The 27,341-nt window shown below is 44.5% G+C and overlaps 1 protein-coding gene across 4 annotated transcripts; it reads left to right on the forward strand.

Annotated features, from left to right (window-relative positions):
- Nucleotides 1-434: 434 nt before the first annotated feature.
- Nucleotides 435-26,926, forward strand: LOC115194346 (FMR1 autosomal homolog 1-like). 4 transcript variants are annotated; one of them, XM_029753974.1, is made up of 17 exons: nucleotides 435-1,132; nucleotides 11,828-11,880; nucleotides 14,308-14,401; nucleotides 15,180-15,266; nucleotides 16,490-16,638; nucleotides 17,044-17,137; nucleotides 17,371-17,487; nucleotides 17,584-17,754; nucleotides 17,855-17,933; nucleotides 18,124-18,233; nucleotides 18,864-18,950; nucleotides 22,967-23,195; nucleotides 23,874-24,053; nucleotides 24,362-24,562; nucleotides 24,687-24,791; nucleotides 24,964-25,049; nucleotides 25,145-26,926. In XM_029753974.1, exons 1-17 carry the CDS (start codon nucleotides 1,082-1,084, stop codon nucleotides 25,250-25,252), a joined length of 2,001 nt encoding a protein of 666 aa, XP_029609834.1. In that variant the 5' UTR covers nucleotides 435-1,081; the 3' UTR covers nucleotides 25,253-26,926. The 4 variants fall into 4 exon arrangements, with proteins under 4 accessions (XP_029609834.1, XP_029609835.1, XP_029609832.1 ...); XM_029753975.1 differs by having other exon boundaries at nucleotides 15,180-15,251; XM_029753972.1 differs by having other exon boundaries at nucleotides 436-1,132; nucleotides 18,124-18,281.
- The last annotated feature ends 415 nt before the right edge of the window (nucleotides 26,927-27,341 follow it).

Below are 27,341 nucleotides of genomic sequence, written 5' to 3' on the forward strand. Positions count from 1 at the left end.
AGCCTACTAATGGATCTAAAAGAAAAACCATGCAAAGTGTACATTGTTGTTCATCCACAAATATTTATTTTAGATGAATATGAATATGAATGTGGTCTGCACATTTATGAACGGGATTTGATAATTTTTCATAGACTACCCCTGGACTCAACTAAATCACACTAACGATGGGAATGTAGAGGTCCACAAAATTAGATTGCCATAGGAGCCAGTAATTTGGGTAACATAACTGACAGGCAGTATCTCCAATAGAGATGCCTAAAATAGATATTTGGCTCAATTATTGGATGAAACACAGACCGGCCTCTAACTGTTAAACCAATGAAAAATATCTATATTTGATTTGCGGTCATATTGACCAATGATAAGTCAGTATGCTATTTTGGGTGTATCTTTGAAGAATGAGGGGTGGGATTATCGAGATCATTCAGTACCTCACTGATATACTCCGTCGGCGTGCGTTTGAGGGACGGGCGGTTGGAGTATAAGGAGTTGCAGGGCGATAGTGCACCACAAACGCTTAGTTCGGGAGGAGACTTTTTTGCTAAATTATACTTCAAAAACAACAAAAGGAATCCCAGCGATGACTTAATACAGTAACTTCTCTCCGACTGCTGCATGTATACGGCTGTTTTGGCATCCCGCAAGTGACGGAATCAAGGTGTCGGTGATAGCTAGCTGCTTGCTAACATCTCCCTTTCACATAGCATCATTAGCTTTGAAGCACATTGCAACGAGACCGCCGCGGGCCCCCTCAACGCAGGACAGCACCTTGCTAGTGCCGTTGCACGCTAGCTAACAAAGGTATCGTCGATAGTTTGCTAACGTTAGCTAGGTAGTGAGCTAACGTCAAGTTGACCGCTGGAGACGCTAACGTTAGCTATTCGTTGATCCCATAATCAACACCCAACTCCCCGATCCCTTCACCCCTCTCCCTCCACCTCCCGAAACACTGGAAATCCACAAGCGGCCGGAGAGCGGCGACGGGCCAGCGGCAGAGAAGCTGGGGGTGGTACCGGAACCGCAAGGAGTCGTAGCGGCTCAATCAGAGAAGCCCAGTCGTGGGGACCTACCGACGACTATGGACGGGCTGGCGGTGGAGGTTCGCGGTTCGAACGGGGCCTTCTACAAGGTAAATGGAATAGTGCAGTCATTAACGTTAGCTAAGGATGCACAACTGGTAAACAATTGCAAATATGGATGTCGACAGTTTTGTTCTAACTAGCTAGCAAATACCAAGCTAGCGTTGGTAACGTTAACTAACTAGCTGGCAGATTTGGTTAGCAGCATCATTCATTGAGTAGGCCCAAAAAATGTTAAGATCGCTATTCCTAGATTTTTTTTTTGTTCACCAGGTCACTGTTGGCCATTGTGGAGCACGCTTGTTGTGGCCTGGTTTTGGTCAATTCCAAATGTCTATTTTACACTTTGTTGGCTGTCTTGAGCTAGTCAGCTACCCATCTTCTCGGGGCACTCCTTTCTTTGGTAGGAGTTGCTAGCTAATCACTCACATTTGCTAGCGAGAATGAGGGCGGTGGAAGGATGGCAAATCTAAAATGTTATGAGATCTCGACCTGTTTGTTTACTGTCCCGGGTGAGACACAGCAAAGTAAGTGGCCTAACTGACGTAATGTATTTAATTCGTATTTCTAAGCATGTACTTACCATAAAGCTGTCAAATTATTTCCACTTTCGCACATTGTTTCCTAACTAGTTTTCGTCATATTTCTCGTTCAAACGAGGAGGCTGAGTCAGCCTACGTTATTACAGTGAATCAAATTATTTACATTGATAGTCAGCAATACCATGGCTGTTTCCAAACATCACACTACAGTGACATAACCAAATTAGGTGACTCAACATAAGGGAGTCAATGCATTCGTTATGAGGATGTCAGTTATTTTATTCAGTGACTCAAGTTGAGTCAAATGACTACATTTAACGTCAGTAAGGCAGAAGTCCCTGTGCAAATGCTTGCTGTAGTTTAGTAAAACAGACAGTTGAATAGGCCCTAGTGATTTGCTATGGGTTGAATGGCTCAGTTGAGCCTGCCTGACAGTAACTGAAGAACTGAAGCAGGTGTTGGTGGAACAGGTGATCCTAATCTCAGCACTCTGCCAGTCCAAATTCTCATTCACTCTGTCCTGTTTTTTTCTCTAGCTCTGTTCTCCCCTTGTGGTTTAGACCCCTCAAACTCAACTCTGGACCTCGAAGCCAGTTCCACTGCATTTATTTAATTGTTTCCATCTAATTAGGGATGGATTTAGACCTAGGACACCAGGTGGGTGCAATTAATTATCAGGTAGAACAGAACCAACTGGCTCAGGATCTCATAGGGTAAGAGTTTAATACCCCTGGTTTGGACTATGTTTACTCTCCTTCTGTCCCTCACACCTGTTCTGTTAACTTTGTGACATTTTGGCTCTACGGCCTGAAAGTACACAATCCATTCACCTTTACAGTGCCTTTTGAAAGTATTCACGCCTTTACTTTTCACATTTTGGTGCCTTACAGCCTTCATTTAAAATGTATTAAATTTAGATTTTTGGGGTAACTGGCCTACACACTACCCCGTGATGTCAAAGTGGAATTATGTTTTTCAAAATGTTTACCAATTCATTCAAATTAAAAGTTGAAGTGTCAATATGTGTTCAATCCCTTTGTTATGCAAGCCTAAATAAGTTCAGGAGTGAAAATATGCATAACAAGTCACATAATTACATTTACATTTTAGTCATTTAGCAGACGCTCTTATCCAGAGCGACTTACAGTAGTGAATGCATACATTTCATACGTTTTATACATTTTTTTTCTCCGTACTGGTCCCCCGTGGGAATGGAACCCACAACCCTGGCGTTGCGAACACCATTCTCTACTAACTGAGCCACACGGGACCATAATAAGTTGCATGGACTCACTCTGTGTGCAATAAGTGTTGAACATGATTTTTTAATTACCCCATCTCTGTACCCCACACATACAATTATCTGTAAGATCCCTCAGTCGAGTAGTGAATTTCAAACACAGATTCAACCACAAAGACTGGGAAGGTTTTCCAATGCCTTGCAAAGAAGGGCACCATTGGTAGATGGGTGCCAAAAAACCACATTGAATATACCTTCGAGCATGGTGAAGTTCATTACGCTTTGGATGGTGTATCAATACACCCAGTCACTACAAAGATACAGGTGTCTTTCCTAACTGTTGCCGGAGAGGAATGAGCGGTTGCGCCAGGATTTCACCATGAGGCCAACAGTTACAAAGTTTAATGGCTGTGATAGGAGAGCACTGAGGATAGATCAACAACATTCTAGTTACTCTACAATACTAACCTAATTGACAGAGTGAAAAGGAAGCCTGTATAGAATAAAGTAATATGGCAAAGCAATTCACTTTTTGGCCTGAATACAAAGTGTTATGTTTGGGGCATATCCAACACATTACTTTGTATCACTCTACTAATTTCCAGCATAGTGCTGGCTGCATCATGTTGTGGGCATGCTTGTAATTGTTAAGGACTGGAGTTTTTCAGGATAAAAAAAATGGAATGGAGCTAAGCACAGGGAATATCCTATTGGGAAAATCTGTTTGTCTGCTTTCCACCAGAAACTGTGAGATTAATTCACCTTTCAGCAGGACAATAGCCTAAAACACAAGGCCAAATCTACACTGAAGTTGATTAGCAAGAAGACAGTGAATGTTCCTGAGTGGCCAAATTAGATTTGACTTAAATCTACATGAATACCTATTGCAAGACCTGAAAATGGTTGTCTAGGAATGAGTTAAAAAAAAAACAATGGGCAAATATTTGCACAATCAAGGTGTGGAAAGCTCTTAGATTTAACCAGAGTCTCAACCTTAATTACTGCCAAAGGTGCTTCAAAGTATTGACTTGGTTGTAAATAAGATTTCTGTTTCGTTTGAAACAATTTTGGTGAGGGGGAAAAAAATCTCACTTTGTCATTACGGGTTATTTTGTGTAGATGAGTGAGAAAGTCGATTTTTATCCATTTTTGAATTCAGGCTGTAACACAGACATGTTGACTTTAAGTCAAGGGGTATGAATACTTTCTGAAGGCACTGTACTAATCTCCTCTCACTATTGTTCATATCAAGCACATGAGTGCGTTTTCAACATACCTTAATTTATCTAGGAAACCTGTGAGAGCAGCACCTTTGACTTTTTTATATATACAGTATCATTCAAATGTTTGGACACCTCTACTCATTCCATTGTTTTTCTTTGTTTTTACTCTTCTCTACATTGTAAAATAATAGTGAAGACATCAAAACTATGAAATAACACATTTGGAATCATGTATTAACCCAAAAAGTTTTAAACAAATATATTTGACCTTCAAAGTTGCCACCCTTTGCCTTGATGACAGCTTTGCACACTCTTGGCATTCTCTCAACCAGCTTCATGAGGTAATCACCTGGAATGCACTTCAATTAACAGGTGTGCCTCGTTAAACGTTTGTAGAATTTCTTTCGTCAATGCATTTGAGCTAAGGTGGTGGGGGGGGGTGTAGTAGTACAGAAGATAGCCCTATTTGGTAAAAGACCAAGTCCATAATATGGCAAGAACAGCTCAAATAAGCAAAGAGAAATGACAGTCCATTGTTACTATAAGACATGAAGGTCAGCCAATCCGGAAAATTTCAAGAACTTTGAAAGTTTCTAAAAGTGCAGTCACAAAAACCAACAAGCGCTATGATGAAACTGGCTCTCATGAGGACTGCCACAGGAATGGAAGACCCAGAGTTACCTCTGCTGCAGAGGATACGTTTTATTAGTTACGAGCTTCAGAAATTGCAGCCCAAATAAATGCTTCAGATTTCAAGTAACAGACATCTCAACATCAACTGTTCAGAGGAGATTGCGTGAATCAGGCATTCATGGTTGAATTGCTGCAAAGAAACCACTACTAAAGGACACCAATAGGAAGAGACTTGCTTGGGCTAAGAAACACGAGTGATGGACATTAGACTCGTAGAAATCTGTCCTTTGGTCTGAGTCCAAATTTGAGATTTTTGGTTAAAACTGCTTTGTCTTCGTGAGACGCAGGGTAGGTGGACGGATGCTCTCCGCACGTGTAGTTGCCACCGTGAATCATGGAGGAGGTTGTGTTATTGTGTGGGGCTGCTTTGCTGGTGACGCAGAAGGTGATTTATTTCGAATTCAAGGCACACTTAACCAGTATGGCTACCTCAGCATTCTGCAGCGATATGCCATCCCATCAGTGTGTGAGTACCTCACCCAAATTGGTTTGGGAACAAGTGCTCAGCATATGTGGGAACTCCTTCAAGACTGTTGGAAAAGCGTTCCTCATGAAGCTGGTTGAGAGAATGCCAAGTGTGCAAAGCTGTCATCAAGGCAAAGGGTGGCTACTTTGAGTAATATAACATCAAAATCTATTTTGATTGAACATTTTATTGTTTACTAACTGATTCTATATGTTATTTCATAGTTATGTCTTCACTTATTCTACAATGTAGAAAATAGTAAAATTAAAGAGAAACCCTTGAATGAGCAAGCATGTCCAAGCTTTTGACTGATTATGAATTTATTGGGGTGACATGTAGCCTAGTGGTTAGCGCGTTGGGCCAGTAGCCGAAAGGTTGCTAGATCAACTCCCCGAGCTGACAAGGTCAAAATCTGTCATTCTGCCCTGAACAAGGCAGTTAACACGGTTTCTAGGTCGTCATTGTAAATAAGAATTTGTTCCTGACTTGCCCAGTTAAATAAAAATTAACATGCATACATATACTATAGTTCAAAAGTTTGTCCATTAAAATAACATCAAATTGATCAGAAATACATTGTTCATGTTGTAAATAACTATTGTAGCTGTAAACGGCAGAATCTTTTTTAATGGAATTTCTACATAGGCGTACACAGGCCCATTATCAGCAACCATCATTCCTGTGTTCCAGTGGCACGTTGTCTTAGCTAATCCAAGTTTTATCATTTTAAAAGGCTAATTGATCATTAGAAAAACTTCTTGCAATTGTTAGCACAGCTTTAAACTGTTCTGATAAAATAAGCAATAGAACTGTCCTTTCGACTGGTTGAGTATCTGGAGCATCAGCATTTTTTGGTTCTATTACAGGCTCAAAATGGCCAGAAACAAGAACTTTCTTCTAAAACTCATCAGTCTATTATTGTTCTGAGAAATGAAGGCTATTCCATGCGAGAAATGTACGAGATCTTCAGTTTCTTGGCCAAGGCCGTGTACTACTCCCTTCACAGATCAGCTCAAACTGGCTCTAACCAGATTAGAAAAAGGAGTGGGAGGCCCCGGTGCACAATTGAGTAATAGGACTAGTACATAAGTGTCTAGTTTGAGAAACAGATGCCTCACAAGTCCTCAACTGGCAGCTTCATTAAATAGTACCCGCACAACACCAGTCTCAACGTCAACAGTGAAGAGGCGACTTCGGGATGCTGGCCTTCTCAATTAACTTCTCAATATTGTTTAGTCCATTTTGAGAGAACGTGAAAAAAATATAATAATTAGGGGCGGGAATAGGCTTCCATAGTGTCTCCCTGTGTATTCCTAAAGTTAGGGATGCACAATATATCGGTGAACATATTGGTATCGGCCGATATTCGCTAAAAATGCCACCATCTGTGTCGGCCAATGTGCAACACCGATGTCAAAGCTGACCTGCATACCTAAATAATGTAGGTACATGACGTAATGACGCCACATCATTTGAAAGAGTAACAATTTTAGCGAGACAACTCAAAGGCGAAGTCCATTAAAGCCAAGTTAATGGATTTCATTGCCCTTGACAATCAACCGTTCTGTCGTGGGTGATGTTGGCTTTCGCCGACTGGTCGAGCACCGGTTAACACTACCAAGTGCACTATTTTTCCGATGTTGTCCTACCGGAGTTACACAGTAATAGTGTCACTGCTATTAGCTTCATGACATACATATTATGGAATGCTGTTTAGGTCTTTGTGTGTCAAAAAGGAGAGTAGCACTGTCAAAGCTGTACAAAAAAGTCAGCAAACACTGGCCACGAGCGATGTTTACAATACCACGTTGGTAATAAAGCGCAATTTGTTCGACCGCAACTTCTGGGGTAGCTAGCTTTAGCTTGATACCTAGCTAGCACCAATTCAACCAGCCTGAAAACAATGACCAGTAAAAACTGCAGCCATTTTCATTATTCTTAGCAATGATTTAGGAATCCTTGTGAGTAAGTATTGGCTAGGTTGCCACTTGTTGTTAGCCTATTGAAATTGAACTTCAGTTCGTGAAAATAAATAGCTTGCCAGCTACCTAACCCTGTTTCCCAAAGCTAACGTTATAAGTCGCCAGCTAGCTTCATCTGGCTAGTGAGGCTCGACCGGGCTATGTGTTGTGAAGTTAGCCAAATTAAGGCATAGGCACAATAGTGGAATTTGCAGTTTGTCAATGACTGATGCAAATTAATACAAATAGTAGAATTATGCCATACTTTTATTTTGAAGGCTAACCGCAAAGTCCGCTATTGTGGCTAATCCTTATTGTGGCTAGCTTCACATAGATGGGTCCAGCCATCATTAATCAAATAAGAATTGTCTTAACCCTAATTTATATTTTAGATGACAGCTATATAGTTAGCTAGATTGTCGTTTTGCTATGTTTTTGGGGAAGAACATTGTTTGCACAAGTTCCACAGCCGTGTGACTAACAGAAATGGAATGATGTGTCCTTGAACAAAAGGGTCAAAATAAAAGTCCGTGTCTGGTGTGGCCACCAGCTGCATTTAGTACTGCAGTGCATCTCCTCCTCATGGACTGCACCAGATTTGCCAGTTCTTGCTGTGAGATGTTACCCCACTCTTCCACCAAGGCACATGCAAGTTCCTAGACATTTCTGGGGGGAATGGCCCTAGCCCTCACCCTCCGATCCAACAGGTCCCAGACGTGCTCAATGGGATTGAGATCAGGGCTCTTTGCTGGCCATGGCAGAACACTGATATTCCTGTCTTGCAGGACATCACGCACAGAACGAGCAGTATGGCTGGTGGCATTGTCATGATGGAGGGTCATGTCAGGATGAGCCTGCAGGAAGGGTACCACATGAGGGAGGAGGATGTCTTACCTGTAACGCACAGCGGTGAGACTGAGTTTGATGTCATTGCAGGCAGTCTGATGATGCTGTTACACACCACCCCAGACCATGATGCACCCTCCACCTCCAAATCGATCCCACTCCAGAGTACAGGCCTCGGTGTAACGCTCGACCATCACCCCCGGTGATCCGGTGATACAAAATCACGACTCGTCAGTGAAGAGCACTTTTTTCCCAGTCCTGTCTGGTCCAGCAACGGTGGGTTTGTGCCCATAGGTGACGTTGTTGCCGGTGATGTCTGGTGAGGACCTGCCTTACAACATGCCTACAAGCCCTCAGTCCAACCTCTATCAGCCTATTGCGGACAGTCTGAGCACTGATGGAGGCATTGTGCGTTCCTGGTGTAACTCTGGCAGTTGTTGTTGCCATCCTGTACTTGTCCCGCAGGTGTGAAGTTCAGATGTATCGATCCTGTGCAGGTGTTGTTACACGTGGTCTGCCACTGTGAGGACCATCAGCTGTCCGTCCTGTCTCCCTGTAGTGCTGTCTTAGGCGTCTCACAGTACGGACATGGCAATTTATTGCCCTGGACACATCTGCAGTCCTCATGCTTACGGCATGTTCACGCAGATGAGCAGGGACCCTGGGCATATTTTGGTGTTTTTCATAAACAGCAGAAAGGCCTCTTCAGTGTCCTAAGTTTTTTTCTTAACTGTGACCTTAATTGCCTACCGTCTGTAAGCTGTTAGTGTCTTAACGACCATCCACAGGTGCATGTTCATTAATTGTTTATGGTTCATTGAACAAGCATGGGAAACAGTGTTTAACCCCTTTACAATGAAGATCTGTGAAGTTATTTGGATTTTTACAAATGTTCTTTGAAAGACAGGGTACTGAAAAGGGGACGTTTCTTTTTTTTCTTTTTTTGAGTTTAGATATATAGAGAGATCTGTTTTTCTTGAGCGGATGGTCATGGGGCCAAATTGTGGACAGCAACTTAACCACAAGAAGCCCAAATGGATATATTTGACTGAAACAATAATTTTAAACCTTGCTTACATTTTGTATACGATCACATGTACACTATATATACAAAATAATGTGGACTCTCCTTCAAATGGATTCGGCTATTTCAGAGACACCCGTTGCTGACAGGTGCGTAAAATTGAGCACACAGCCATGCAATCGCCATAAACAAACAAACTGAAGAGCTCAGTGACTTTCAACGTGCTACCTTTCCAACAAGTCTATCAAATTTCTGCCCTGCTAGAGCTGCCCTGGTAAGTGCTGTTATTGTGAAGTGTAAACATCTTGGATCAACAACAGCTCAGTCGCCAAGTGGTAGGCCACAAGCTTACAGAACGGGACTGCGGAGTGCTGAAGCGCTTAGCGTGTAAAAAATAATCTGTCCTCGGTTGCAACACTCGCTACCGAGCTCTCAAACTGCCTCTGGAAGCAATGTCGGCACCATAACTGTTTGTCAGGCGTTTCATGAAATGGGTTTCCATGGCCGAGCAGCCACACACAAGCCGACGATCACCGTACGCAATGCCAAGCGTCGGCTGGAGTGACGTAAAGCTCGCTGCCATTGGACTCGGGATCATTGGAAACGTGTTCTCCATATGACAGTCCGATGGACAGATCTGGGTTTGGCTGATGCCAGGAGAACGCTACCTGCCTCAATGTATAGTGCCAACTGTAAAGTTTGAAGGAAGAATGTCTCGGGCTGTTTTTCATGGTTCGGGCTTGGCCCCTTAGTTTCAGTGAAGGGTAATCTAAACAATGTAGCATACACTGACATTGTACACGATTCTGTGCTTCCAACTTTGTGGCAACAGTTTGGGGAAGGCCCTTTACGGTTTCAGCGTGACAATGCCCCCTTGCACAAAGCGAGGTCCATACAGAAATGGTTTGTTGAGATTGGTGTGGAAGAACTTGTCTGGCCTACACAGAGCACTGACCTCAATCCCATCGAACACCTTCGGGATGATTTGAAACGCCGGCTGCGAACCAGGCCTGATCGCTCGACCTCAATAATAATCTTGTGGTTGAATGGAAGCAAGTCCCCGCAGCCATGTTCCAACATCTAGTGGAAAGCCTTCCCAGAAGAGTGTAGGCTCTTATAGTATTATGCGTGTGAATACTTTGGAACAGATTTCCAAAATTCATGTCACTTGGAGTGGATTTGCTGGTATTTGTAGTCTTATGTCCAACAATATTAAAACAGGAGAAAAAACTTCCTTACACAGGTGCTTACAGGGACGTCGTCCTATACCAGGGTTGTGTAGAGTTGACCTGGCACCCCCACGCCTGAGTGGTCCGTCTTTGGCCATGTGGGGAGTTATCCTAGTGCAGCACATGGCTGGAGAAGGAGTGACCTCACTGTACCACCGGGAATGACACTCTAACCTCTGTGCTCTCATGCCAAAAGGCTTGCCTGACCTTTGACCTGGTTGTAAAATGAACACCATTCATTAGAACTACTTCAGTAAGCCATGTATTGGAATATACTATGCCCGTCTCCTATCATCAAACAAGGCAGCTATCCAAAGTTTTTTTTTTTTTCTCTTCCCCCCCTCTGGTAACTACTAGCTAGCTAGTCTCTGTGGCACTAGCCTGCAGTTTGAGTGACAGCAACACAGACAGTGGCAGTTTGAATTGCACTGTCACAACACAATCTGGCGTCCCTCTGGCTCATTGGCCGTCTCTCTGGGGCTGTCTCTCTGCCTAAAAGTGGCAGCAGTAGAACTGAAGTTATTGTTAGATTGTGTAGTATAAGGGAATCTGATGCTATCACTTGTAAGGGCTTTCAGTATGTATAACGCCTGCGCTGCCTCTCGAAACCTTAGGTTTCCTTTCCAGCAGGTGAAGCTCTGACAATCACTCTCCTTCTCAGGCCCTACTGCCAGTGACCTCTTGGCCCCATATAAGGCAGTGTAACACTGAGCACCATGGCAACCTCCCTCCACTACTCCCAACTCCCACCCTCGTGGGGAGTTAATGGCACAGTGTGGCAGATCTGTAGAGGACTGACTGATGGATGGGGGACAGATTTGGAGGAGTCGTCTCTCTTGTAATTGCTGTTGATCCAGTATCACCTAACTTTCTCCAGTGGGGTGGGTCGTGTTGTGCACTTTTGATCTGCGTGCACGCTTGTGCAGTCGGACCTAGGGTTGTGACGGTCATGGAATTGGGGATAACGGTAATTAGCCAGCCAAATTACTGCGGTCACCGTAATAACCGTTCGAACAGCAACACATTTTTACTCACGTTTTCTCCTCCGCTCCTGACTGCATGTACTGCAATAAAAATGAAATGAATAATACGAGAGTCCTCATTCAAGTCAGAGACGATAATGAGTAGACTGGCGACCATTGCAAGTGTACGCATGAGAGCAAACCAGGAGGTTAAAGGACGTGTAACCTTAAATGTGCCGTGATTTGTTTATTCAACTCGACTAACATGACAAAACAGTCCATTGCGTGAGCCACTTCGGTCAAGATTTGGATGAACATTCTACATTTTTGCAAGGCGCGACGCTTCATCACGTTGAGTCCATGTTAGAAAAGGACTCAACTGCACGAATGCCCCGCCGCCCCCTCTTCAGTCAGCTGTTTGTTCCACAATTTATTATTTTTAAATAGTTATGCTGGTTATTTTATTTTCAGGACTCTTCATCCATAACCGTGCCAGCCCTAGAGACCTGTTTTTACCCTCTGACAGGCATACGCATCAACCTTTTGTCCTCTTTTTCAGGGCTTCATCAAAGATGTCCACGAAGACTCACTCACAATAGTATTTGAGAACAAGTAAGTTATTTACACTCATGTGACGGGTAGTAGCCCATCTATTTGTGAGTTACCGAGTCACAGGTTTATCCTAGTTAGACACACACACCAGTCTACCCACACTGCTCAAGTCATAGCTCTCCCCCAGTCCCTTGGGTTTGTTTTACTCTCTTCCTGAAATCCCCATTTCAGCACCACCTGTGCTCGGGACACGGCTGTCCACAAAACCCTTTATAGTAACTCCTACCCCACCCCCCTCCCCATTCCTCTTTCTCTAGTTGACTCTCTGTCGTCTGTGGTGTCCCTAAATATAGTCCTCTGAGGTGTACAGGCAGGCGCACTGGACAGTGGCCCCTGACATTCTTGGGATGGTTCTGCTGTTCCATCACCCCCCCTTGAAAAACTCGTTTTTCAACCACTCCACAAATTTCTTGTTAACAAACTATAGTTTTGGCAAGTCGGTTAGGACATCTACTTTGTGCATGACACAAGTCATTTTTCCAACAATTGTTTACAGACACAGTGATTTATAAGTGAAATAATCTATCACAATTCCAGTGGGTCAGAAGTTTACATATACTAAGTTGACTGTGCCGTTAAACAGCTTGGAAAATTCCAGAAAATGATGTCATGGCTTTAGAAGCTTCAGATAGGCTAATTGACATAATTTGAGTCAATTGGAGGTGTACCTGTGGATGTATTTCAAGGCCTACCTTCAAACTCAGTGCCTCTTAGCTTGACATCAAAAAACATCAGCCAAGACCTCAGAAAATAAATTGTAGACCTCCACAAGTCTGGTTCATCCTTTGGAGCAATTTCCAAATGCCTGAAGGTACCACGTTCATCTGTACAAACAATATCACTCAAGTATAAACACCATGAGACCACGCAGCCGTCATACCGCTCAGGAAGGAGACGCGTTCTGTCTCCTGGAGATGAACGTACTTGGTGCGAAAAGTGCAAATCAATCCCAGAACAACAGCAAAAGACCTTGTGAAGATGCTGGAGGAAACCGGTACAAAAGTATCAATATCCACAGTAAAACGAGTCCTATATAGACATAACCTGAAAGGCCGCTCAGCAAGGAAGAAGCCACTGCTCCAAAACACGCCATAAAAAGGTCAGACTACAGTTTGCAACTGCACATGGGGACAAAGGTTGTACTTTTTGGAGAAATGTCCTCTGGTCTGATGAAACAATAATAGAACTGTTTGGCCATAATGACCTTTTATGTTTGCAAGCCTCCCCCTTTTTCCTCCAATCTGAAGAACACCATCCCAACCATGAAGCACGAGGGTGGCAGCATCATGTTGTGGGGGTGCTTTGCTGCAGGAGGGACTGGTGCACTTCACAAAATAGATGGCATCATGAGGGAGGAGAATTATGTGGATATATTGAAGCAACATCTCAAGACATCAGTCAGGAAGTTAAAGCTTGGTTGCAAATGGGTCTTCCAAATGGACATTGACCCCAAGCATCCTTCCAAAGTTGGAAAATTTGTGCGCGTAACTGAAAAAGCGCTTGCGAGCAAGGAGGCCTACAAACCTGACTCAGTTACACCAGCTCTGTCAGGAGGAATACGTCAAAATTCACCTAACTTCTTGTGGGAAGCTTGTGGAAGGCTACCCAAAATGTTTGACCCAAGTTAAACAATTTAAAGGCAATGCTACCAAATGCTAATTGAGTGTATGTAAGCTTCTGACCCACTGGGAATGTGATGAAAGAAATAAAAGCTGAAATAAATCTCTACTATTATTCTGACATTTCACATTATTAAAATAAAGTGGTGATCCTAAGACAGATTTAAAAAAAACATTTTTTTTTACTAGGATTAAATTTCAGGAATTGTGAAACTGAGTTTAAATGTATTTGGCTAAGGTGTATGTAAACTTCTGACTTCAACTGTACATTACTCCCTTTCTCTTTCACTGGCCTTCACTGACTGTCACCATGAGATTTGTCTGTCAGCTAGAGAACACCGCCTCAGGCAGCAGGAATATTAAGCCTTATGTTAGGGGTTGACACTCTTTTGGGTCTTGTCTCCTGTGTTTTGCTGTGTTTCATTGGGTATATGTTCTGGAAGCACACACACACACACGGCTCTACACACTGACCTTTTTTTACAAGGAGCACGTGTGTCCCTAAGTTAAAATGTAGATGCGCACAGACATTTAAGAGTACAATGAAAAATATGAAATTCCCGGTCTCACAGCAAAATATTTCAATGCATATGTGAGTAAAATGGCCGCACTGTAGAGCCCTGCACGCATGCGCATGCAGAGGCAAGAGAAAGTGTTAAGGGTAGTGGACTTGTTTCCTGTTATAAATCACATGACAGGAAGAAGGGAGTCAGCCGATGTTGTAGTCTTTTCAGGTTTCTCCAGTTTGTAAGATGGCTGACCGGTGTATGTTTGATTGTTTGGCCTCTCTCCCTGTCCCCCTAAAAAGCTGGCAACCAGAGAGACAGCTGCCCTTCAGTGACGTGCGGCTGCCGCCCCCAGCCGACTACCACAAGGACATCGGCGAGGGAGAGGAGGTTGAGGTACGCCAGGCTGTTCATGTCATGTCGCAGACCTCACTATCTCCCTCTAGGGTTGCAAAACTGATTCTAGAAAAGTTCCAGGAATCTTCCACCCCCCCCAGAAATCCCGGTTTTCCCCCAGTAAACTGTGATGTCATACATGGTCCCGTACCATACATTAATCCATATCACTATCAACGGTTTAGTTTGCTTCCTCCGCAATGATTCCAGTCATAGCTGGAGATTACTACCCATGCGGCAGTTCCCTGCTAGTCCAGGGATTATACTCCTGTTCACCACGGCAGCGTGATATAGAGGGAGATTAACCACGGTCCAATTTAGACACATGATTAGCCAGCTAGGATTCCATTCATCACAGCAGCACTCATTATTGCCATTGAGACAAACTCATCTCATTGTCTATATTTATTTATATCTCCTACATTCACAATTATCACTTTCCTATAGGTTTTTCACACCTGAAAGTGATGGTTTATGCTACATAGATTTGTGAAGAAATATTCCCTCTTTTTGTAATTGCCCAGTTATTTTCCTCTCATTGCTCTGGTACCATCCTTGCTGTATGCGTCCCTAAGCAGGTATTAGGGTTGCAAAATTATGGGAACTTTCCCAGGTTTTCTAGAAATCTTGTTTGGAAGATTCCTGTATACAGGAGAAAATGGGCCTAAACAGGAAATCTAGATTTCTTTTAACAAGGGACATAGTGGGATTTTGCATCCCTTGCAGGTATAAACTCTCTCTGTCCAGCTTTAATCATCTCTCCTCTACCCCTCCCCAGGTGTACTCCAGGGCCAACGAGCAGGAGCCATGTGGCTGGTGGCTGGCCCGGGTGAGAATGATGAAGGGAGAGGTGAGTCAGGGACTGGTGAGTTAGGGGTTGGGTGCACGCTGGGGCCGGCATGGGGTCGGTGCGGGGGCACGGTGTGTGTTCGTAAGGAGTCGAGTTTCACTCTAATGTGAACGGAGGCATGAAGAATATCTCGATCTCAACCAATACTTTAGCTATTTAGTCCTCTTTTCAACATCATGATCAGTCCAGGTCGCCATTTGGTGCACCCTCGTGTCATGTGCATGTTGTGTGATGAATCAGCGTTTTACACACCCTCCTCATCCACTATGGGATATCCCTCAGTCATTCCTTGGCTGGACCGACAGCAGTCTAATGTAGGTTAATAGGGTCAACTAAGGCAGCAGGAAGCGCATGGTGTGTTTAAAGCAGGCTGGCCCATACTTTAGGGCCACCCAGACTATACACAGATTCTAGATTCCATATTGACCCCTACACCTGACGCACTTCTGTAGATCAGAAAGCATTTGCTAGGTGGAATTATGAGGGAAGTTTCACCTAGTCTATGAGAAGGAACACTGAAGCAACTACCATTTGTTTTATACCTCTTCAATCCTCTGATCTTCAGGAGTGGCTAGGTGTTTTCTTCCTGAATCGGCCCCCTATTCCCTATATAGTGCACTACTTTTGTCCAGAGCTCTATGGGAATCAAACAGGTAGACTATGGGTCAGTAGGGTGAGACTGAGGAGGCGTTAGTTATTGAGGCCTCGTGCTGTGTGATGCAAGATACGACAATTGCATTTGGATCCGTGATGAAGGCCTGTTGGAATGTCCGCTTTGTTTAGTGATGGTTTTAATACTGGCCTTAGAGCATGGTGTGTTCCATCTCTCTCTCTCTCCTCCCTCTTTCTCGCTCTCATTCTGAGTCAGAGTGGACTAGAAAAAGGACTTGGTTCATCAATCAAATGAATAAAACCTAAGCTGGATGAAATATTAAAGAGAAGTGCCATTTTTGATTTACTTTCCCTAAAACCCCTATTAATCTTCAATGTGATGGAGAAATAAGTTGTCTGTGGTATGAATGCAGTCTTGGTCTGTTTTCGATTTGTTGCGGTGTTTGCCCACTAGGTAGTTGGGTAGTATTAACGTGTCTAGCCTGACTGAATATAGCCCACCCTTACTATTTGGCCCATATATTCATATGGTTCTGTCTCTATTGATTAAATACTCTTCAGCACTACTTTTATTTCTCTTGCCATTTTTTTTCTTCTGAGAACCCTTCTCTCTTTGAACCCTTCAGTTCTACGTCATCGAGTACGCAGCCTGCGACGCCACATACAACGAGATCGTCACGCACGAACGCATCCGGCCCGTCAACCCCAACAGCCCCTCCTCCCGAAACTCCTTCCACAAGGTCCCCATCACTGTCCCAGAAGACCTCCGGGACATGTGAGTGTCTGACCCTGGCACTGCACTACACCAGCCTCACCACTGGTGGCGCCGTAGCACTGCACTCAGACTGACCGTCTACGGGTGTTACTCCAATTATCACTGGACTATATTGCTTTGACATGAAATGGCAAACCTATTTCCTATTTAGTGCACTTTTTTTTGACCGTTTTGTCTCGCGCAAGTCAAGGCCCGTGCAAGGCTACATATACTCACTTATAGAACGTAGTGCACTATGTAGGTTATAGGGTGCTATTTGTGAGGGGGTTCTTGTTACATTGAAATGTCATCTGAGCTTTGTCGTGTTTGGGCAGGCCAATGGCCTCTTTCTCAGTAGCTACATAGTGCGTTGTTATTGTTGTGAGTAACTGTGGATTCACCCAGAGTTTATTGTTGGACCAACAGCTGTGCGAACGACAACATCCACAAAGACTTCAGGAAAGCCATCGGAGCCAACTGTATCTTCTACAGTGCAGCCTCACACGAGCTCACCGTGCTGGTCAGTATAACAACAACTAATGCTTCCAGGGCCTGTATTCACTAAGCTTCTCAGAGTAGGAGTGCTGATCTAGGATCAATTTAGCCTTTTTAGGTAATTCATAAGGTTATATGGACTGGGGGCTTGATCCTATATCAGCACAACTACTCCGACATGTTTTTAATACGGACCCTAGTTTTGTCCTTTTTTTTCTGTAAAAGTAGCTTTCTCACGCCAATTCTCTCTTTCTCTAGTCAACGAACGAGACGTCAGTGAAGCGTGCTGCTCTCCTGAGCGACATGCACTTCCGCAGCATCCGTACCAAGCTCATGCTCATGTCCCGCAACGAAGAAGCCACTAAACACCTTGAGGTACAAATGCACATCATGTTCATTCAATTAAAATGTAACTTGGAGACCACCGTTAAAATGTCGAGACATACACCCTTTTCTCCTTGCCTCCCCCAGACCAGTAAGCAGCTGGCGTCAGCATACCAGGAGGAGGTGAAGGTAAGGGAAGACCTGATGGGTCTGGCCATCGGCTCCCACGGTGCCAACATCCAGCAGGCCAGGAAGGTGCCCGGCGTCACCGCCATCGAACTGGAGGAGGAGAGCTGCACCTTCAGGATCTACGGAGAGGTGTGTGTGTGGTCGTGTTTGTGCGTGTGTTTAGGTGAGAGAGGGGTCTTGGTGTGTGTCGGTCTTTGTCTCTGTGTATAATGGCTCGTTTGCATTGCAGACTCCAGAAGCAGTGAAGCTGGCCAGGGTTTTCCTGGAGTTCAAAGAAGACTACTTCCAGGTGCCCAGGAACCTCGTTGGTGAGTTAAAGCACCTACCCATGATTTAGTCAATCACAAAATGTCCTGTGTATATATACATGTATTGAGAAACAATGATACGATCTCAATTGTGCCGTCTTTTATAATTTTAATATAAACCAGACTCGTCCAACTATTCCTTAGTCTCCGAATGTCCACCTTTTCTCTTCCCCCCCCCCCCCTCTCCCAGGCAAAGTGATCGGCAAGAACGGAAAAGTCATCCAGGAGATCGTAGACAAGTCGGGTGTGGTTCGGGTTCGGATCGAGGGGGACAACGACAAAAAGCTTCCCCGGGAGGAGGTAGGCAGGCAGGGGGCTGGCAGAGAAGACACTGCCCCTAAACAAGAGGTGAATGGATCGCTGCGACCGCTCTAACAATAACCGTACCATGGTGTTAATTACCGCTTCTATGTTTTCACCGTCACCACCATCGTCTCTGTCAAAATTTTGATAGCTTTCCCAACATTTCCAGAGATTCTGGTTGGAAGATTTCTGGAATTAGGAGAGAATAAGCAGGAAATCCAGCAGTCCTTCAACTGGGATTTCTGTACAACCATAAGCTCTGTCTACAGGCTGCCAGTTGTCCCATTTCAGTTTCCACAGCATGTCTGTACTGTACGTCACCCGTTCTAGAGGGGTTGGCTGGGGTCTCTCATCGGTTGGTGTTTGTCTGTTGTTCAGTGTGCTTTCTTGTGATTGTGAGCGTACACGCAAGTTTTCTAAAATGTTTCCTTCAAAGAGAACCCTCTTTCATTCAGCATATTTCTACATCAACGTAAATACACCGGTTCTTTGGCCCTTGCGAAAATGTACAAATGTCCATGACTTACCAGCAGGACTCGCCCTCCTCAAATTCATGACGCGCTCTCCACTAGTAAGTCTGCTCTGCCAGTCTGCTGTCTTACATCCTCCTCTCCTCCTCCTCTCCAGGGCATGGTCCCCTTCGTCTTTGTGGGAACTAAGGAGAACATCAGCAATGCCCAGGCCCTGCTAGAGTACCATGTGGCCTACCTACAGGTGAGACACACAGACAGAAACCCGTACAGAGACCACCAGACAAATAATAGGCACTCAACCCTCTGCTCATGTCAATCAAACCTCGGATCCCTTTTTTACGATATCACTGTGGCCTGACGGAACCTAAAGGGTCTGTCAGCTACAGTGCCTTCAAAGTATTCACTCCAGTGCCTTCAGTGCCTTCAGAAAGTATTCACTCCTCTTTTTCCACATTTTGTTAAAGGCTGAATTGTATTAAATTGAGATTTAATGATGTGAAAGTGGAATTGTTTTTGGAAATGTTTAGAAATTAATTGAAAATGGAAAGCTGATGTCTTGAGTCAATACATATTAAACCCCTTTTGTTATGGCTTAATACGTTAAATGGACTCTTTGCAATAGTGTTTAACATTTTTAATACCTCATCTCTGTACCGCACACGCAATTATCTGTAAGGTCCCTCACTCAAGCAGTGAATTTGAAACATTCAACCACGAAGACCAGGGAGGTTTTCAAATGTCTCGCAAAGGGCACCTATTGGTAGATGGGTAAAAATAAAAAAAGCAGATAATGAATGTCCCTTTGAGCATGGTGAAGTTATTAATTACATTTTGGATGGTGTATCAATACACCCAGTTACTACAAAGATACAGGCATCCTTCCTGACTCAGTTGCCGGAAATTAAGGAAACCGCTCAGGGATTTCACCATGAGGCCAATGCTGACTTTACAGCCATTAAAATCACTGTTTTAATGTGGGAGAACTGAGGTTTGGTCCACATTAGTCACTCCACAATACTAACCTAAATGACAGAGTGAAAAGGAAGCCTGTACAGAATAAAATGTTCCAAAACATGCATCCTTTTGCAAAATTGCACTAAATTAAACTCAATTTCCTGGATACAAAACTTTATATTTGGGGCAAACACAACACATCACTGTGTACCACTCTTCATATTTTCAAGCATGGTGGTGGCTGCGATGTTATGGGTATGCTTGTCATCGGCAAGGACTACACTTTCTTTTGGGGGGGGGGGTATAAAAAAGCAACAGAATTAAGCTAAGCACAGGCAAAAACCTGGTTGTCTGCTTTCCAACAGACTCTGGGGAAACAAATTCACCTTTCAGGAGGACAATAACCTAAAACACAAGGCCAATGTACGCTGGGGTTGCTTACCAAGACGACATTATGTTCCTGAGTGGCATAGTTTTGACTTAAATCACTTAAACCCAAGACTTCAAAATGGCTGTCAAGCAATGTTCAATAACCAACTTCACAGAGCTTGAAAAATTTAAAGAATGTGGAAATATTGTACAATCCAGGTGTGCAAAGCTCTTAGACTTACCCAGAAAGACTCTCAGCTGTAATTGCTGCCAAAGGTGATTCTAATCTGTATTGATTTAGGGGTTTGAATACTTATGTAAATTCTGGCTCTGTATTTCATTTTCAATAAATTTGCAGGAATGTCTCGACATGTTTTCACTTTGTTATTATGGGGTATTGTGTGTAGCTCGAATTCAGGCTGTAACAGACCAATGCGGAGTACGTCGAAGGGGTATGAATACTTTCTCAAGCCACTGTATATGTTGACCCTATATGCCTCTGAATATCTAGAGTAAGCATAGGCACTGAATGACTGGGCCAATGGCCTGAATATACACGCATGGTAGGCGTTCCCTTACCCACAGTTCTAGGATCAAATTACCCTCCCCCATCATAACTTTAACCATAGAAGGCAATTAATATCTGACTCTGAATCAGGAGCAAGTTCTAATCTACCTACTTGTGAACATGTGGAAACTAGTGTCTTTCAATAGGTGATGTTCTGTGTACTGTACACTGTATGGGGACTTGTGGGGGTGCCAGATCATTTCAGATTGGTCACCTGTCCCCCCCCCCTCTCCATCCACCCTTCACCTCATGTGAAAGCTGCTGAGAGTAGCTCCGTTTTGCCCTTACCCTGTGTGCTTTTATAAATAGTCCCCTGCTCAGGGTTGGGAAGAGGGGGTAGCGGTGTAGATTACAGGTTATCTGGACCGTAGCCTCCCAAAATAACGCCTCTACCCATCCTTGCACCCCCTTGCTCCTTGTCAGCCACCTCCCTCAAGGGTCAGCTGTTCAGCAGCTGTTGCCTTCTGAAGTGACACCCTCAGCCACCTCACCTAACCAAAAGGCCCCAGTGAACTGCTGTCTGTGTACTTGATCCCCAGCCCTTACACTCCTAAACTGATCCGGCTACCCACAGTCTTGCCCACACTGCAGAACTGAAAAAGAGAGCTGTCAGTCTAGAAAAGGCTTTTTTCCTTCTCTCCAGATACGGAAATTTCACGTCAAACTGTTGCAATATGGCCCATAGAACTCTCGTCAAAAGTAGTGCACAATATAGGGAATGTGATGCCATTTTGGGATGGGCCCTGTATGTTTCAAAATAAATGTTTGCCAGCCCACAGAGGTCCAGGCTCTTTGCCCACACGATATTCTTTCCGTCTATGTTGTAATGAAAGAAGACGAGTAGGCGGCCAGTACTTTCCAATAAACTTCAGTGGACTATTAACAGGATATATTTACATAAGAATACATATGGGAGCAGTCAGCATAGTGCATCAGGACCCACAACTGCAACGCGTTTCAACTAGTCTTCCTCAGGCAGCATATGTTCTAACGTGCTCTGCCCTATAGGAATGTGTCTAGGATGTACACTAGCGTTCAAAAGTTTGGGGTCACTTAGAAATGTCCCTTTTTTAAAAAACAAAACAAATTTTTCTCCATTAAAATAACATCAAATTGATCAGAATTACGGTGTAGACATTAATGTTGTAAATGACTATTGTAGCTGGAAACAGCAGTTTCTTTTTTTAATGGAATTTCTACACAGGCCCATTATCAGCAACCATCACCCCTGTGTTCCAGTGGCACGTTGTGTGAGCTAATCCAAGTTTATCATTATAAAAGGCTAATTGATCATTAGAAAACCCTTTTGCAATTATGTTAGCACAGCGGAAAACTGTTCTGATAAAAGAAGCAATAGAACTGTCCTTTCGACTGGTTGAGTATCTGGAGCATCAGCATTTTTTGGTTCTATTACAGGCTCAAAATGGTCAGAAACAAAGAACTTTCTTCTAAAACTCATCAGTCTATTATTGTTCTGAGAAATGAAGGCTATTCCATGCGAGAAATGTATAAGATCTTCAGTTTCTTGGCCAATGCCGTGTACTACTCCCTTCACAGAACAGCTCAAACTGGCTCTAAGCAGAAGTAGTGCACAATTGAGCAAGAGGACAAGTACATAAGTGTTAGTTTGAGAAACAGACGCCTCACAAGTCCTCAACTGGCAGCTTCATTAAATAGTACCCGCAAAATACCAGTCTCAACATCAACAGTGAAGAGGCGACTCCGGGATGCTGTTCTTCTAGGTTGAGTTTCTCTATCCAGTGTCTGTTCTTTTTCCCATCTTAATCTTTTATTTTATTGGCCAGTCTGAGATATGGCTTTCTTTGCAACTCTACCTAGAAGGCCAGCATCCCGGAGTCGCCTCTTCACTGTTGATGTTGAGACTGGTGTTTTGCGGGTACTATTTCTTTTTATTTCAAGATCTTCAGTTTCTTGGCAATTTCATTTCTCAGAAGAAGAATACAGTTTCAGAAAAGTTATTTTTCTAGCCATTTTGAATCTGTAATCGAACCAACCAATGCTGATGCTCCAGATACTCAACTAGTCTAAAGAAGGCCAGTTTTATTGCTTCTTTAATCAGAACAACAGTTTTCAGCTGTGCTAACATAATTGCAAAAGGGTTTTCTAATGATCAATTTGCCTTTTTTTAAATGATAAACTTGAATTAGCTAACACAACGTGCCATTAAAAACAATCTGCCGTTTCCAGCTACAATAGTCATTTACAACATGAACAATGTCTACACTGTATTTCTGATCAATTCGATTTTTTTAATGGACAAAAAAAAGTGCTTTTTCAAACACAAGGGAATTTCTAAGTGACCCCAAATGGTAGTGTATGTTCTAACATGTACTTCTGTCTAACAGGAAGTGGAGCAGCTGCGTCTGGAGCGGCTGCAGATTGACGAGCAGCTCCGTCAGATCGGGGTGGGTTATCGTGCTCCCCCTAGTCGGGTCGGGGGCACCGGCCCCGGGGACAGGGAGAAGGGCTACCTGACGGACGAGAGCAGCAACTCCACCAACCTCCACACCTCCCGCATCTACGGAGGCCGCGGCCGAGGACGCAGGCCCTCCAACAGCCAATATTCTGGATATGGTGACTAGACAACTCCTTTGATCCCTCTCTGTTTATGACAGATTCTGACTTAACAAACCTGGCATGCTTCTTATCGGAATAATTCAATTGCCTTTCTGGGTTGTTGGTTCTGTGTGATATTAGTTGTTTGCAGGCTACACTCTGTCAATAGTCTTCAGGGATGATGATCTGGTTAAATTGAGCTTTGCTACAGTGAACACCAACCAGTCTGACTCTACTAGGAGAACACCCTTTCTCATGGGTTTGTAGATGAGTTGACTAGTACATACTTAGACTACCAGTAGAACATCCCACGTATGGTGGCAGGTAACAGCGTTCAGAGCGTTGGACTAGTAATCCCCGAGCCGACTAGGATGAAAAGTCGGTCGATCTGCCCTTGAGCAAGGATCTTAACCCTAATTGCTCCAGGGTCGCTGTCAATAATGACTGATCCCTGGCCTGTGAGTGGAATATGTAAAAAAAAAAATAAAATCCTCCATTTTACACCACACACTGTACAGGTTACACACTTGTACATGTGTGAAACAGGACAAATATAAGCACCCTCTATTTGACATAGACCCCACCCCCCCACATCTTCCTCTTTCCTCATGCACACCCTCTTTATCCTCTGTTTTTGCTCATCCCTTGTTCTATACCATTGTTTTTATGCTGTATGTTTCTGTCTATGTGTTACAGGTACCAACTCTGAGCAGTCCAACGCCTCTGAGTCTGAGGACCTCAATGAGCGTGACCAGCGGCCTCGGGGCGTGGGTGGAGATGAGCGGGGCTCCCGCCGGGGTGGCAGGGGCCGTGGATCCAACACCGGACGGGGTCGCGGAGGACCAGCCTCACGATCTTCCAACTCAATCAGCTCTGGTACAACACAGGGGGGCTAATAATCCAAGCTAGGGTTCTGGGTTGTATTCATTAAGCACCAAATGGAAGAAAACTGACGGAATTAGGGAAGTCCTGCCTGAACTTGTCCAATGAGAAACGCTCGTTTGCGTATTCCGCAGCAAATTGTTTTCCTACAGTTAGCCCTAATGAATAGGACCTGGGTGATACAGGCATCTTCCAGGTCAAATCCCATGGTCTAGTTGTTTCTCATAACTGGAAGGTGGTGCAGTTTGATAGGCCTTATCTCACCATCTCTCTCACATTCCCTCTTTCTTTCCCCTGTCCAGTGCTGAGGGACCCTGACAGCAACCCATTCTCCCTGCTGGAGGGTGAGAGTGAACAGGGTGACACAGATGCCAGCGAGGGGGTGGGAGAGGTAGACCTCAGGAGACGCTCTCGCCGTCGCCGCAATGACCAGGAGCCCAGTGTGATGGATGCCGCTGCCACAGAGTCAGACAGCCAGGCCGGACCCAACGAGAATGGACTGGGTAGGAGGCCTGGAGAGAGTTAATTTTGTAGAACGCCAGATGGCCATGCTGTGAGACTAGGTTGAAGTATAACGTTTATTTTCTCAGACTTCCTGTCTCTTTATATATATATTTTTTTCACCAGATGAGCAGGGCAGACCCCAGCGCCGCAACAGGAGCCGCCGTCGCCGTAACCGCGGCAACCACCCAGAGGGAGGATCTGCCAGCTGTGACAGACTGCCAGTTGAGGGTGAGTAGTGTGTCAGACCGTCCCTCCATGTTGTCAGTCTGGACCTTGGATAGTTTTCTATTCTCTACCCTGTCCTTCCTTAGTCTGATCGCCTCACTGTGTAGCGCTGGGGTTGTCATTGTACTGGATCCCCTGGTTACATCACTGTTCTCTGGGTTGTTTGGTTCTGCAGTGACCGTGGCAGACTACATCTCCCGCGCAGAGTCCCAGAGCCGACAGACCCTTCCCCAGGAAACACTCGCTGCTCCCGAGCTCAAGGTATGTGCGTGCGCGCGCACACAGACACACGAAGATGTCAGCTTTTAGTGAAACTGTTAAACTGACCCTTTCCCTCCCCTGCTCTCCTTCCTCAGGAGAACGGGAGCAGTGCCAAGAGGGAAGAGCACATGGCCCCCTCCAAGCGTTCCCCTAGCAACGGCATGGCCACACCCAGCGAGACCCTTGTCAACGGCGTCTCGTAGAGGACTAGGCCTCGCCCCCTAAATACCCACGTCTAGAGCAAGACTTCATGGCAAACTCTGTCCCTGCTTGCATTTACTTAAACCTTAAAACAGATGAGTGAAAAACGACAAAATACCAGATTCATACTACTACGAGAGGGGGGAGAGAAAGTACATAAAACGACAAAAGCATCTTAAAAACACAAGTAATGGTGTATGTTATCCTATCTATCAGTACTTAGTGCTTATTTAAATAAAAAAACAACTAGCTTGCCAGAAAATAGCTGGTGGATACGACTTGATTTTTAAAGAAATAACACAAACAGGACGGGACTTTATTTTTGATTTTTTTTGCAAGTTTTTGTTTTATTTTGATGTTATCACTGGTTTGGACTTTTGGCCGCTCTCCCATTCAAACAGACGTCTTTTACCAGTCTTAAGGTCCGGAGGATAGATGATGCTAGCTGGAGGATAGGAGGGATGGGCGGATGAGTCCAAGAGGTGAAGAACAAGTGTCAGGAGTGTTACGTTACGTACCCTGGCCTAAATGTCAGTTGGTGATGATGGACAGAAAGTCAAACAGATGTGATTATTGATAGACATTGTGCCTTGAATTTGAAAAAAAAAAAAAAAAAAAACGAGTTTGTTTTTGTTTCATAGGAAAGGGGTTTTTCTTTGAGAAGAGAACAGACCAGTAGCGAGGGAAGGGGGAGTTAAATGATTGCAGAGGTATTAACTGTGGTAATACAGAAAAGAACGAGGGAACGAATGACTGGCCAGAGAGTCTGGTGCCAAACGAGAAATTCAAGGCGCTTGTCCTCCCTAAGAGTGGACTGGACAGCGTTTGGGCTGTGTGTGTGTTTTTGTACGTGTGCACAGTTGAGAGCTGGCAACCCTGGGTCAGTGGTGAGTTCACAATGGCAGGTGAGGCCACTATTGGCTGGGAGGATAGGAAGAGGTGTTGTGTCACTTCCCCTCTCCCTTGCTTGACGCTCGTGTCCAGGGCTGGTCCTACACACAGCCTTTCAGACTGACAGACAAGGAAATAGACTGAGTACTTGATAAGTCGATGGATTTAGACTGTAAACAAAACTTCAGTGCCTCTTTCTCCGGGCCTACTGGCTGTGTGGAATAGGGAGGTAGGGTAACATGGCGCTGTAGCTCCCAGCCACACTAAAAACGCCTGGGTGAACCGCAGCATGGGAGTCCCAACGCACACGCCACGGTGACCACGAGATGGAGGGAGGTAGAAGGCTGGCCACGTTGTTTCACCCTTCTAGAGGGTCTGTGTGGCGTGGGGGGGAGAGGAGACTGACTGTGTGACGAGCGCAGCTTCAAAAGAGATCAGTAGAGCCATACACACGCACTGTACACACAGATGCACAAACTGCAACCGCAACACGACACTGTTGCAATTCAGTCACGGGCGGTGGGGTGCAGTCAGTGTGGTTCCCCCACGTTATGGTCGGAGGAGACGTGAGTGTTTTTGAGATTAACTAACTATAAGCAAGGTGGTTGTCCTGTTCTTAAAAGGTGGCGGGCGAGGGGTGTGAGGGAGGAGACTCAGAAACTCTTATTGGCTTGTGGGCTCATGTTGTTACTGTCGTCTTGGTTACCTCTCTCAACTACTTTTGTTCTTTCCACATCATAGAAAATGTGAAATAAAATGGAAGTGAAATCAACAACTGTCTGAGATGAACTGATTGATTTCTTCTGTCTGAGTTTGCGCTCTATTTTTCTAAATCGATAAACAAGCCAATTTGCATGATCATTTAGCAGTAGCTTTGCATGAGGGAGAGGGTCACGTTTCAGTTTCACCATTACTTCATCCACTACTAGAACTGCTGCTTATGTCCACATGGAATGTGTTTAAGAATCCATACCTTGGAGCAGGGCTCTCAAACATTGTTCCTGGAGAGCTATCATCCTGTACGCAGGCTTTTGCTCCTACCAGACTGTTGCTCTCCAGGACTAGGGTTGGAGAGCCCTGCCTTAGACACTTTAGTACTGTAGTGGCTTCTCTGACTAACTTTCCACCACTCATTGACCCACAAGATGGCTGCCTTTTTACTGGTATGACTGAGAATAGAATAAGCCCCATCATTTCTTA

Source organism: Salmo trutta, chromosome 5 (assembly GCF_901001165.1).
Source record: "Salmo trutta chromosome 5, fSalTru1.1, whole genome shotgun sequence".
Taxonomy (NCBI): domain Eukaryota; kingdom Metazoa; phylum Chordata; class Actinopteri; order Salmoniformes; family Salmonidae; genus Salmo; species Salmo trutta.